The sequence below is a fragment of the Nothoprocta perdicaria genome, unplaced genomic scaffold (assembly GCF_003342845.1).
Source record: "Nothoprocta perdicaria isolate Ctin4 unplaced genomic scaffold, notPer1 scaffold_0, whole genome shotgun sequence".
NCBI classification, from domain to species: Eukaryota; Metazoa; Chordata; class Aves; order Tinamiformes; family Tinamidae; genus Nothoprocta; species Nothoprocta perdicaria.
The window spans coordinates 7,443,534-7,457,917 of record NW_020454092.1 but is presented as its reverse complement, the minus strand read 5'-3'; the positions used below and the strand labels follow the sequence as shown (position 1 = coordinate 7,457,917).

Genomic DNA, 14,384 nt, shown 5'->3' with positions numbered 1-14,384 from the left:
TGGGAGTCCATTTTTTTTTAATCCATTATAGGTTTGGATTTCTGTTTAGTGGCATTCTGAATTGCAGGTTGCCTGTTTAAAAGCTGAAAAAGCTCTGACCTCTGTGAAGAGTTTCAAAACACAAGAAATGTGCCTCTCAAAGATTGCTTTTGTGCTACTGTGCTACAACACTGACCCTCTGATGTAAAATGAGCATTTGAATCTGATACCTGCTGAGGTCTGAACTGTGAATATATGTGAACCTGTTATATGTTTTAGAGGAAGGAGCAAGATAGCAGTAGATGCATTTATTTGCCTTCACATGAAATAAAATTGGTGCTGTAGAGTGGAAAACCAGAAAATCATTTTCCTTCCTCATAGATAAATCAGACTACCCAGAGAGGAAGGCTGAGTTTTTTGCTTTGATTTTGTTTTCCTAGGGTAGGTCTTTAGTGAAGAAAAAGCTACTAATTTCTCTCTAAACAGAGAGGAGAGAAAGCAAACCAACACCCCCCCCTAAAAAAAAAGAAAGAAGCTGACAGAAAAAAAGCAAAGGGGGAAAAAAAGTCCTGAGCCAGGTGTTTGGCAGAACACAATATGTACTTCCAGGCATGCTTACTTTTAAATGCTTACTTTTAAATGATATCTAAGCAGACACCTGAGCAAGCTGCTAACTCTGCTCTCCTGCTTGACACGATGCTAAGTTAGTCCCTCTGGAGTTATGCTAGCCAGATGAAGAGGATTATAATTAGGTGTGTGCTATATGGGGATGGTTTGTACTGTTTTTAATTTGTTTTAACTGAGTCACTCTAGTGAAAAATATCTTTTCCAATTCAGCTTCTCACTCCTTTCCTTACCATACTACCGTACTCTGTGACAGCTAATTCTAATATGACAAAATAGTGGAACAACTTCATGATATTTACTGGAGAGGGAGAGAAGTCAGGGAGAAATCATATGCTGAGGAACAAATTAGCACAATCCTGTTGTAATATTCTAATCTTGACCCTAAAATGAGTCTAGAAAGATGTTAAACATGAATTGATTGTAGTCTGTTCATAGCTGTAAGAAAGAGAAAGCTCTTTTATCCAGTAGGTGGGAAAAAGTGAGTTTCAGTAGTTGGATGCCCTAAAGTTAAATTTAATCCCAAAATACCATTCTTCTTCCTCAACAGTGAAATTAAACTGTTGGAACAAATTCTGTAGAGACAGCATAGATTTGCCATATATTTTAGGACTTACCTTGAAAGTAATCGCCTTTCTATAGGATTTGAACTATCTCAAAAAGAAGGTGAACTGGTGAACCTTTGATGTTYATTACTGGAGACAGGTGTTAGGCTGATATGAAGAGTAAAGTGTTTCTGAAAAGCAGGCAGGGCTGTGTTATCTTCTGTCCACTCAAGTGATGCATTAGATCCTTAAATAATTCTCCCAGTTTGTTTTTCATCTGAAGCAAAATTTTTCTGCTTTGGCAAAGAGCATCTTGCTACTTAATGTTTTGTTTAAATGGGACCAAATCTTTTATTTAAATGGGAAGAACCTTTTTCATGTCATTGTAGTGTGTGACCATCCTGGAGTCCATTTGTTATCATGGTCTCTCAGTGTCTAAAATCCATTTTCTTCTTCAAATGCAACCTCCTGATTGAAGCTAGTGAAACAAAACTTATTTCTTRCTGACTGTATATTCTGTAGGCCATTGGAAATTTGGGAAACTTTGACTTTTTTGATTCTCTGACGTGAGAAATCATACCTTTGGATGCCATTGTGTGTAGGAATCTCAGCTTTCTCAGAAGGGTATGGTGGGCAGTGTCAATTCTGAGCAATATTTGACTGGCCACCCTTCCGTTCCTGTCATCTTACTGTTCAGATTATACAAACATCCTCTTCCCTTATCTTCCAGAGCAGCCTTCCTCCCTGAGGCASTGAGCCTTCAAGTCTTCTCATTTCCAAAGCAACATGCATCCACCTTTTTACCGTGCCTTTGCGGTATTGAAGTCAGCAAGGAAACTGTAGGACATGGAAAAAAAATTTAAAAAAAAAATTATTATTTTTGTCAGACCTACTTTAGCTCCTGTAGGCCTGTTCTGAATATAGCTGACTTTGTTTGGAGAGCACTGCAGGAGCGAAGGGAGCCCGCTCTGGCCAAGCTGCAGGTGTGTGAAGGTTTCTGTCCAGGGAAAGGTCCAGGGATTGCCTGCTCAGACCCTGTCGTGCCCTTGACTGCTGCCACAAACAAGGCAGGCTCTTCTGCCCCGCGGTGCACACGAGCTGCTAACTAAATCCTGCTGGGATGAGCTGGCCCAGTGGAGCTGTGTGGGAGACCTGTCTTCAGGACTGCATTTGTCACCAGTTCGATAAGCTGCCACCAGGGAGCAGCCCCGAGGTGTCACGAGTCACTCGATTGCTAGCGTTACAGAGCTCTCTGCACCTCTCTCCTGGTTTCAGCAGCGAAATAAATGCCCTGCCTCTTTGCTTCACCTGTTAGATACGTTCCCTTCTGCTACTGGTTTTTCTTTATCATAATTCCATGTTATTGTACTCAATAAAACATTTTTGGATGCAGCTGCTAAGAGAGAGAGTAATTAAAATGTGTTCCTTTGGATTATTAATGATCTGTCCTGCAGAAGGCTCAAAACCTTATCTGATGGAAGCCTTTTTTAATGGCTAATTCCTCATGCTGTTCATTGACATCTGCTGATGGTAGTATTCTTTTCCCCAAATGCACTGTATTCATGAAAAAAAATCTGTACTGAATATCTGAGCTACTGAGGCTCATACCCCAGCAGAGTTTTCATTAATATACAAAGAGAGAGCGTACCAATAGGCAACTGTATGAGAAGAAATTATATTTAATGGCACCACAGTTCTGCCATCTGTTAGAAAAACTATGGAAACAACTACCTAGTGGTTACCAGTTTATGGTGGTTTATGCTGTTGGGTTGCCATAGAGCAAGGAGGTTTTTTTAGTATCCTTTTATTAGTATATAAGAGGGGAAAAAAAAAATCCCCTAATGTTCTCATTAAAAGAGGTATTCAGCATTCAAAGGTAAGACTACCTGTGCTACATTTTAAATGAGCCAGATGTTACACTATCACTTCTAGCATTTCGGTACTTGTAATGAAACTGTTTTGTTTTGCCTTAAAAAAAAAAAGAAAAAAAGAAAAAAAAAAGAAACCTGTATGTAGAGAATTTATTGATTTGTAGCATTTTTCATGCCTTAGTGCCTTAGTGAGGGAGTCCTTTGGGTAGATATAGACATGGCATCCACTGACATTAATACCTACAGCTAAAGATAATTCAGTGATTTAAAGGGAATGTTGGATTTTTGTTTGTTTTTCCTTGTGGAAAATACAAATTGTTACTACTACTAATGTGAAGAGTTCACAGTAATAGCCATGACTTAAGGGAGCTTTTCACTTTGAGATATACTCTATTTTATCCTCTTAAGCTGTTCTGAAACCAGGTAGAAAGAAGGCCTACTTCTGGATTTTATTAATTTATTTGCAATCTGTCTTCATGGAAGCAATTGGCTATCAAAAATGGGTTAAAGTGGCTTTATTTTGTGTGGTTCTGGCTCACACTTCTGACCACTGCTTTTGGGAAGTGTGCTGCAACATTTTACAGCAGGCACCAGGAGTGGAAGTAGTGGTAAGTGTGAAGCCTGCTAAAAGAAATCAAGCAGTGTTTTTGGCTTAGCTGAGAAGCAGCTGTGGAAAACGAATGCAATCTGTTTTTAAATGTGTGTTAAATGTTAGATTCAAACACATATATGTAAAAGCTAGCTCTGGGAACAAGTACAAAAATAATGTCTCAAACAAGGCTATATTTTTATTTAAAAGTTAAGTCATTTATACGCCCATAGAGCACAGATGCTCTCTATCAGAAAATGTCACTTTTCTTTGAAAATAATCGTAGATTAAAAGTTATAGTCACATCTCCAAATATTTTGTCCAAATTTTGAAATACTTGTATTTTGCATTGTCCCCAGAAAATTATTGTTCAGGTATATGTTCAGGCTGTCTTGCTCTGCTCTTAGGCAGTGCTCTGGTAAGTCAGTTGCTGCCATGATGTAGCACAGAAAGAAGAAAGAAATCCTGGTGCTTGGTAAGAAATGGAGTCTGATATTGCACAGCTTAAGACCAAGAAAGCAAACCACTCAAGCTTTATCTCCCACGAGGCACAGTGTGGTGTCTTCACATCTCTTTTTTGTTGTTGTTGGGTTTTATTTTTTTGCTTTTCTTAGCTAAAATATCTTAGGTGCTGATTTTTCACACACACAAAAAATCTTGCTTTCCCACCATGATAATAATGCTAAACTGTGAAAATATATAAGTTGTTCCCCATCATTAATACTTTCTCTGGAGGGAAGAATGTTTCTAATAAGCTTTAGTTCAAAGTGTCTGTGTGAGAATATGTAACTGTACATACTTATTCTCTTTCCATGTGTTAGAGAATAAAATATCTTTAATGGGCTGTTTGAGCTTCAAGAGGAACTTGATTGAGTTTTCAAGGCATTAACATAAAAGTGATGATTTTCATTAGTTCTAGAATATCTTTTCTTTCTCACAGTTGAGCTATGCTACTAAAGTTCTCTGTGACACTGGTATATAACTAGTAAAAACTGAGAGTCATAAAGTTTGATATAAAAGAACTTTGCACAATATCTAATAAGCAATGCAGCTTTCAGAGCTGTGCAGTAGGTTTCTTAAAAATGTCACCATATCATTTCTTTGGTGATAATTTTGGGAAGATACCAATTTTTATTTCAATGCTGATGGTAACTAGTCAAAAAGAGCACTATTTTTTGAAGGAAAATATTTTTCAGGAAACCCCTCCTAAATATTTTTTTTGTGAAAAATCTTTTTTTATGTAAATAACCTGTTTATGCATGCATTATGGTCTTTCTCTGCAAATTTGTGCGTTGTTTTCATTTTTCCTGCATACTTTCCTTTCTCCCACCCACAGGATCACACCATTTAATTTCTTATCTTCCTAAGAAATACTAAAATGGACCTTTTATTTCAACCACTTTACAACCTGTTGTGAGTTGGTGCAACAAGTTATATTGCTTGCTGAGACTCCGTGAAGAGATTTGGGAACCATGTACCTTTTCCTTCAAATTCCCAGGCTCCAGGCAGAGTGATAACTTCAATACAGTCTCAGAAGTAAAAGTGTCATCACTCTTCCCGGGGTCTGAGAATTTTGTCTTTCTGCACTTTATCTGTCATTATATGTGTGTCAGATATCTGCTGAAGCAAGAACAAAACGTTAGAGTTGAAGAGGGAACATCTCCTTTGCTCCATGGAATTTCTCTATGCTTAACTGTGCTGCTTGTATTTAGAAATGATGAAAAATAAATGAAATGAATGCAGGTTAGATCAAAGATATCAGAATACCTCTTCTAACTCTGGTAAGTTATTAATCAGAATAGAAGACTTAGCTAAGCAAACCACCGAGGTTGTATGGCACAGCTAAATCATTTATATTTATTTGTTTATTCCTTTGAGAAACTAGTATGTTCCTTTCTGCAGCTGGAACTGTAATGAGAGGACATTGGAAAACAGATTTTTGGAAAACATAAAATTATGAGAAGCTTGTAGGTAGCCTGGGGCTCTGCCTGGGATGCCAGATGCCCACTAGTCCCAGTGGTCTCACCCAAAAAAGCGACTTAGAGTAAAAAAGAAATAATGGTCATTTAGAAATGTTTCTATCTTGCTCGTTTTTAACAGGCACATGAAAGCTAGTCCCAGAATAAGCCCAGCTGATGCAGAAACTATTAAGTCGACAATGCAGTAAATCAGGCCATAACACTTAATTTACTTGGCCAACAATCTTGCAGGCACATGATGCAAAGGGCTGATTTGGTGCAAACTGAACCTGTAAAGGCAGTTGATCCAGTACTATGTGCAGCCCCATGCCAAAAGGATGCGGGATCAAGCATGGTGTGTCCGCCTGCTGCTGGGATAAAACTCAAAGCCAATGTAAATGCCCTTCCTGCCACTGGCTAGATTAACAAAAGGCAGACTTGGGCTTATACCAGATCCACATCAAATTCATCCTGCTGTGGAAACCACATTACTGTAAGACAGAGCATATTTTACAGTAATACTCCTCAGAGATGCTCTACTTTGCTGTCATTCTGCATAGCTAAGGCGCAGCTATAGGCAATGCCGGACAGGATCATGTATCAAAATGTGGTGTATTCAAGGGTCTAGTGTTATGCACGAGCGTAGATCACACATAGACATGTGTGCTTATATGTATCTGAAGTAATAGGAACTAGTCACAAGTCGTCTAGGTAATTTTGTAAAGACCTTTCATCTTTGACAGCCTCTCCTTCAACCGCTGCCTGCATGAGGAAAGCTGAGGGTTTTGTCTGTAGTTTATCTGTCTTCTTTTTTTGTTTGTTTATTATAATCTAGGACAAATGATACCGGCCTCCTTGCTTTCAAAGACCATTTGCCTGTAACTCAGATAGTGATCACGGACACAAACAGATCAAATTCGGAGGCTGCTTGGAAAATCGGCCCTTTGCGTTGCTATGGAGACAGTGAGTACCAGCTCCTATCAATTTCCATAGGTACAGAATGTCCCCTCTCCTAGGTTTTCTTTTCTTTTTTTTTTTTTTTTTTAAGTTTTTTTGTGTTGTTTTTTTCTCTAAAAGGACCCTTTCCCTGAGCAGCTCACAGTTGCTCTCCTGTGCCCATTAACTATAGAGAAGGGGGTTGTCGTTTGCAGGGCAGTTCTGGAACGCCGCCTCCTTCAACACCGAGGCCTCCTACTTGCATTTCCCCACCTTTCACGCTGAGGTCAGCACGGACATCTCCTTCTTCTTTAAAACCACTGCCCTGGCTGGCGTCTTCTTGGAAAACCTGGGGATTAAAGACTTCATACGGGTTGAAATAAGCTGTAAGTTTTCCCACTGAGTATGTTTTCCATATACTCAAACGTGACAGGAGCAGGATAGTGAGGAGGATGCTCTTTCTTCTCTCCTGAAGAGGGGATAAATTGGAGGCTCATAGGATTGGATGCAGATGTTTTAAGGCTCAACTTCTTTTCTTGTTAGAATTTGCTTATATAACCTTGGTCATTACACTTAATTTTGCTATGATTCAGTTTATCTCTTTCATGAATAAAGTGATGACATTTTCATCTTTCATTTTTTCCTCATTTTTATCCATTTAGAGAAAGTGCAGATGTGCCTGTAGATAGTTATTTTAGTTGAGAGATGTAAAACTTAATACAGATCAGTTGATTTTTATCCTATCACTGACATATCCCTTGTTTTAGAGGAATTTGGTATTGTTGGTACAACTATGAGACAGGCTCTATGAAGCCTAGGAGGCCGATGGAAGAGGAGTCAGTCACAGTTGTAACAGGCCCTGAATACTTCAAAATTGAATTCATTGCTGCATTGTAATTATAATTCAGTGTCTAAAAGAGAAGAGTGAGGAACTTGGCAGATTTAGCCTCACCCTTGTTCTGATGACTTCAAATATTTATAAGTGACAAAATGGTATTGTGGCTTTGAAGCAAAATATGACTCCTGTATTTCAAATTCTGTCAAGCTTAGGAAAAACAAACTGAGTGCTATGCATTTTATAATATGCCTATAATAACCCCAACGTAAAATTTAATAAAATAGGGCCCAAAGGCCCTTCAATTCATTAAACCAATGGTAAATGTCATGGTGCATTATCACAAGGTAATGAGGTATGATTTACTGTTAATTGCACATCAAAGTCCAATTTGGTTGTACTTCAGTGTACTACTTTTCATTTTCAGGGCCATAGAAATAAAAATAGTAGTTTGATATCAAATATGACACATACCTCAAGTCACCAAAAGGCCGCTTTAGTGAATGCTTTCGTATCTCCAGTAAATACACATGCAGAAATGAGTTATTTAAAAGTTTGAGGAAGGTATTTTCTGTTGAACTTTAGACTTCTCATTAGTAGTTTTGTGTTTTGTTTCTTGCTGCCAGATGGAATTTGCAGCCTAAAAGGCTTACATGAAGGAAGCTCTGCAGACCAGCTTCTTGGGAAGGAAATGGCCTTACAGCACATGCAGGGGCTCAGCCTAGATCTTTGTCTATCCCCATGGAGCCTTTCCTGTCTTTACCTCAGAAGCAGCTTCTAAAACTAGACCTGACCAATTTGGTGGACTTGAAAGACCATTTTTAATGAATTTTCTATCCACTACCTTCTGGTTGATGTGTGGCTTACAGAACCTGATCTTTGGTCTTTCTGATTGTATTCAGCATTTTGGGGAGGAAAAAAAAGGAAAAAAGAAAAAAAAAAGGAACCAAAATTTTAAAGAGTTATAGACTCTTCTAGACTTTGAGCAGAATGATCTGTATGATTGCTACTTTCCAATTATAGCATATGATCTAGGAGACCTGTTAACTGTAGGCATGTGTGACATATACTCATCAGTGAAGTAGTCTTTCTCCTAGTCTTTCTTATCTGTTTTTTTGATTGTTTATTTGTTTATTTGTTTTTCTTGCTTCCTAGGTCAGGGAATTAAATCCTTGGAGTTTTCTCTGCTACTTCAAACAGCCAAGTTCTGTGGTTGCCAAATATGTGCATTTTGAAAGATTTTGTCAGAATGAGCTCCTTCATTCCTTCCACCATCTTAGCATTATTTATCCAAACGCTTTTGCCACCCCTGTGTGACTTTAGTACAGTATTTGGCATTTTTACTTCTGAAAGAGAATAAACAATCATTTCTGGGACACAGTAATTGTTAAAGCAAGAAAGATGAGTATCCACATCCAACCATAATCACAGCAGAGCTCAGTGAGGCCGCAGGCTTAGATTTACATAAAAGCTGCTGTGTAGGAGATGGGAGGTAAATGATGCTGTACTATTTGCTGGCATAAAAGTTAATGGACCCTATATTTATGTAAGATTTCTTGATGTCAAAACCACTATTAAATTCAGATCTTCAGTTTCTCTTCACATCTGTGTATCTATTCCAGCACCCAAGGAGATCACCTTTTCTGTAGATGTTGGGAACGGCCCCATGGAAGCCACGGTGCAGTCGCCGACACCGCTGAATGACAATCAGTGGCACTACGTCCGAGCAGAGAGGAACCTCAAGCAAACCTCTCTGCAAGTGGACAGCCTCCCCAAGAAGGTCTTGGAGGCACCTGCGGAAGGCCACTTCCGTCTGCAACTCAACAGCCAGTTATTTGTAGGTAGGGAGCGTTTAAGGGTTTCTGTGGATACCTCCAATACTTGTATGTCCAAATCTGATAACGGGGTGGTTTTGCCACTGAGCTTTGTATGATAACGTCTTTTGCCTGCTCTTTCACCCCAGCATAGGCAATGTAAAGAAAACCCATACTACTTTCTCTGCACTCAAAGCATTCATCGTGCTTTGTAAATATATAAATAATATCTTTAGGCTTTTAAGATTGCTTCAGATATATTTATTACCAAATAATTCTGTTTAGTGTTTCCTCTTGTTCAGTTGTGTCATTTGCTGTAGTAGGTTTTATTTATCTTGTTCAGATACAACATAAAAGGCGCAAGTTCTTCCTGAAAGTTTCTGAGGCAAAACCTATTACAATTTGTGCTAAAGACCAGTTCCTTCAGTTGTTCCTGCCAAAGCCTTCATAGGTCCCTGTGTGCAAGAGGAGTATGAACAGAGTCAAAGCAAATACGCTATTTTAACTGAAGGTGATCTGTGGAAAAAAAAAAAGAATGTAGTTTATTTTGCTGTCTCTAATACAAATGAAATGTAGACTAGTACTGGCTTGTATTTGATAATAACATCAGTGACTACAGACGGTCTTTTGCTTTTCCCATACCTAAACACTCCTTTCTGAGTAATTTCCTTCTTCCAGTTTGTAAATGTTGATTATTTGGGGCCATAAATAACTAGTTACTGATTCTTTCCTTAAAATGTATTCTCATAACTGAAATTCTGTAGCAAGCTTCAGTTTGTCAGTATTACACTTTTAATAACGTTTACTTCTGTAAGGTAAGACGCTTTATTTAAGAAAGAGTTAAAGAAGATTTGGAGGTGTTTGAGATCTCGGTAAGTTATGTATGCAGTAATTCCTAGTCTTTGAATGGAAGCAGTGAGTCTGTTGATAAAGTGATGGAGCTTCATCAATTGACATGGATGCTAATGCAAGGGTGCTCTTAAGAATATGCTTTTTTCTTTACTTTTTTTTTAAACATTTAGAACTACATTAGAACCATTTCAGAACTACATATTGAAGGCCCTGATTTTCCAGTGTTTCTAGATTTCCCTCAGTGTTTCCAAGAGTAGCTAGAAGGGATGGAAACCTGAACAGCTTCCTCATTCTGGTGCTGTTTGTCTCAGGTGCTGCAGAGAAAGATGGCAGAAGTCTGGCCATAGGCAGTTGTGGCCTAATTTGTCTATGCTGAAGGTCCCGTTCCAATCTCTAATAGGATGGAACTGATTTAAATCTAAATCTAAAATTTGTGGAATGAATTTTATCCTATCTGAAAAAAAAAGAAATTCAAATGTGTTAACAACATTTTAAACAGTGTTAGGGAGACGGAAACAGCAGACTATAATAGTATTTCTCCCCTCTGTAGTCCATGACATACTTGTTTCTACAGCTGCAACATTGTGTGTAATAATGATGATTAAAAGATTGCTGCAATTAGTATATATGTCCTTAATAACCTATATRACTGACAAGATTTGCTGTTTTAAAAATGTTCCTAATATCTTTTAATTTAATCTCCTTGTTTCATTCCATTTAAACATGGAACTTTCTTTCCATGGTGGAAATGGCTAGTCATCAAGATGTAACTGGTTTTTGTTGTTGTTTTTGATCCTTCTCCAGAATCAATTCAAATATTTTGTAAACATCATAAATAAGGCTCAATGACAACATTTAATTTAGTTTATTTATATTCTGGAAGGATTTATTGATCCTTCAGGATGAAGGAACTGTATTAGTATCACATAGCATTGTGATGATGATTGAATGGAGATTCAATGTAGCTTTAAAACCATAATCTTTTTCCTGTAGCCTGAGAGATGTCAACGTATGCACAGAATATGTGAGGCAGTTTGTCTTGATTCCTTCTAGGGGGATTATACATAGTAGATGACACACATAAAATGAATTTGGGCGTCTATAAAATTTGACTGGATAGAACTGTTGGCTTATAATAGTTGTCCAGATTTTTCCCTCTTAACCCAAGAACCTGATATATTTAAGACTATGTTTAGCACCAAGTTTTGGCCTTCAGGTTTTTCTGTTGTTTCTTTCCAAGTTGATGTGTCAAACACTTTACCTTTTATGACTTATATCTAAAGAAGCTGAGCAGAAACCTTCTCCATATATGTTAACAAAACAGATGTAGGCAGCCTTGGAACTGTGCTCCATTTACTTCTGATCTGGTGATACTGATATCTGAGTAAGGTAATCAACCTTTAAATACTTTGCCAGGCGGGGAGTTAAGAAGGCTTATCTTTTTTTTTTTCTCTCTTTTTTTTTTTTTCCTCCTTTTTTTTTTTGAAGATTATCTTGAAATTGATTGACTTTAGTATTTTAGGTTTTTCAGGCCTCTTCAGGCTTTTACTGAAGATTTCCCAAAGATTAAGCAGAGAGAAGGATTTTTTGCGTGTGTAGGCTCTTTTATGTAAGCTAAGTAAGTAAGGTTGACACTGCAGTGAGAGACCTCAGCACTGTATCTGTCTCATTTGCCCAGCTACCTGTTTTCATAAAAAATGTTAAATTTAGGTAAAGAGTTTTAGAATGTCACGATTCAGAAATTAAAAAGGAACCACGTATTAAACATTCTTTTTAATGAGAAACCAAACCAAAACCCACCAAAGCACAACTGCCTTGTCCTTTTAGATGGAAGAAAAATTCTTGTGACCTAAAGTGAAAAATGAGCTTCATTTACCTCAGGGATTACCAGCTGTAAATGACAGTGGGTTCACAGAGTCCTGGTGTTCAGAACCAATGGGCACAACCTGCAGAATATCACCATGACTTATATTGTCCCTATGCTAACTTTATTCATTTATTTATTTGTTTATTTTTACATTATTTAACTTCAGCATATCGGGGATATTTCCAAGGTGTAAAATTCAATTTTTAGCTCTCTGTCTGTACTTAGGTATAGTTATGCATGCACTTTAGYATTTTTAAGTGGCATTTCTATAGTGTAGGTCATGTTAGTTATTCTTATCTTACTGGGCTTGAACTGGTATTATATTACTTGGAAGCACATCTGTTAGAAAGCCTCCCTTGATCACTTGCAAGCCTTGAGAAGCATAAAGCAGCCATAATGCATTATTTGAACACTAATGTACCTATAATACTTCTGTTCTGGAACCAGTATCACATTGCAGGTTGGAGAGTTCACACTTGCTTGACATTTCCTGGGGAGATGAACTCAGGTGGGGATTTCTGTTTACCTTGAGACCTCTTTTTTGCATTAGTATGTTATAAAAAGGAACTGGTAAAGCTGGGGATCTGTCCACGTGCTTATGCTACTCATAGTAATCACAAGAGATACTGGAATTAAGGTGTCATTTCATTCCTTATTACCTGTGCTCCGTTCAGTTCTGCCCTGCCACTTYTCATTGCTCTGTTGTACGTTTGATTCAGGGGTGTTGGCTACTTCTGCACYTAGTGACATGACATCTGCCTGGCGTTTGTGTCCTTGGGGGATGTTCCACTTCGGGGAGCAGAACCTCAGCATCTGCTCTGACCAGGCCTGCCAGCGCACCGCATGGCACATGTAAGAGATCATCACTGCAGGATATTTTCAGGATTCCACTGCAGTGCTGATCATTTATACATGCCGTGCAAAATAAACCCTGGAAAGCAAGTTCTATGGATCCACCTGATAGGAGCAAAGAGAGGGAAGTGAAAATGGAAGTGGTCCCATCTAATCCTTCTCCTTTCATCTCCCTGTCATCCATAGCAACATAGTCTGAAAGGTTCAGATTTGCCATTCTTGTTTTATTCCATTACTTGCTAGAAACGCAGCCTAATAAGGTGTTAAGAGCCATCCTGCCTGACTGTATTCAATTACAGTTCTTCTCCATTAAGAAAATGGTCTTTTTGGTTATGCTTAGTCAGTAAGACACAAAAGTGTAGTTTAAATACTGTTTGTATGATTAGCTGTATTTAATGTGTAATTGATTTACAAGGTGCATATGCATTTATCTAGGTAGTACCAGAAGGAGTCTATGACTGTGCTCATAAGTATTTAGAATAAARACAGAAGTCTACTTAAGGCCAACATTGGTACACGCTGGCTATGCAGCAGGCTTCTGAGGTAGCTTTCTGTGTGTGAAAAGAAAGGGGAAAAATGTAGATTGGGAATTGCTCAAAATCAGAAGAGCTGGAATTTTAAAGCAGACTAAAAGAATTAGCAACACATTTCTGCAGTTTTTTTCAGTAACTCTTGGGTATCTAAATGATTTAGACTGCTTTATAATCCTCAGTCACAGCAGGGATGTGTCTACACCTTGCTGTATTTCTTATATTAATTTAAAGCAATTACAGTAGAGAGAAGAAACTCAAACTTATAAACCATATAGTATCAACTTCACCAAGCTCTGCACAAAAATAGACCAATATAGCATCACTAACTCTGGAGGAYGTTCTAGCCAGTTAAAGGAAAACTGTTAAAATGCTCTAATAGTAAACAGATTTGATGAGTAAATACTATATGGATCTAGGATCAGGTAGATGATCTCAAGTAAGCTGYATATTTGCCAAATGTTAGAAGAGGAGAAGAATTATAAATGGATTTTGCATAAGTTCTCTCATTTTTTTTGGCTTTCCAGGGTGTTTTAGAGATCAGCAAGAATATGGACAATTTAATAAACGTGGCATCTGCAGTAAAGTTAGATATATTTTGTATTTGTTCTTTAACTGTTATTACTGGGATTTGTATGTGTGCAGAGAGAAGAGTCAAGGTGAATGTCTTTTATCCTGGTAATAKCTGTGGTTATTTCCTGTGAAAAAGAAAATATAGTAACCAGCAGTTTTAAAGGGGGAATCATAATTGGGTATACATTGTTTTAGAACAAAATCTACATAAAAAAAAAGGACTATTTCTTCTCAGCACAGTAAAAACAAATATCCCAGCTATTCTGATGCCTTTTAAAATAAGTAAACTAACATTTGTATGTCATCAGAAAAGAGAACTTGGCTGAAGAAGCCTTTGAAAATATTTTTCCTATGAGAAAGACACCATAAAATTATCATAAAATAAACCTTTTTCTAGGCTCACACATGCTATCTAGAATTAAATTATTCTCATTTAAAACCAARGCCTATGTATTTCTCCTATTAACATGCAAGAAAGAAAAATACAAGTCAGAATAGTATAGCARAACGATAAGGTTTTTAGATTGCTTTTCAGCCTGGTGTTTCATTCTCTTAGTTT

General features: G+C 37.6%; 1 protein-coding gene across 2 annotated transcripts in view; it reads left to right on the top strand.

Moving 5' to 3' along the window:
* The window catches only part of CNTNAP5 (contactin associated protein like 5), a 250,433-nt gene that overhangs the window by 200,571 nt on the left and 35,478 nt on the right, over positions 1-14,384 (top strand). For both annotated transcript variants that reach the window (XM_026053914.1, XM_026053907.1), the window contains exons 15-17: positions 6,402-6,529; positions 6,718-6,888; positions 8,960-9,178. In XM_026053914.1, coding sequence (XP_025909699.1) covers positions 6,402-6,529; positions 6,718-6,888; positions 8,960-9,178 — 518 coding nt within the window. The remainder of the gene's footprint in view (positions 1-6,401; positions 6,530-6,717; positions 6,889-8,959; positions 9,179-14,384) is intronic.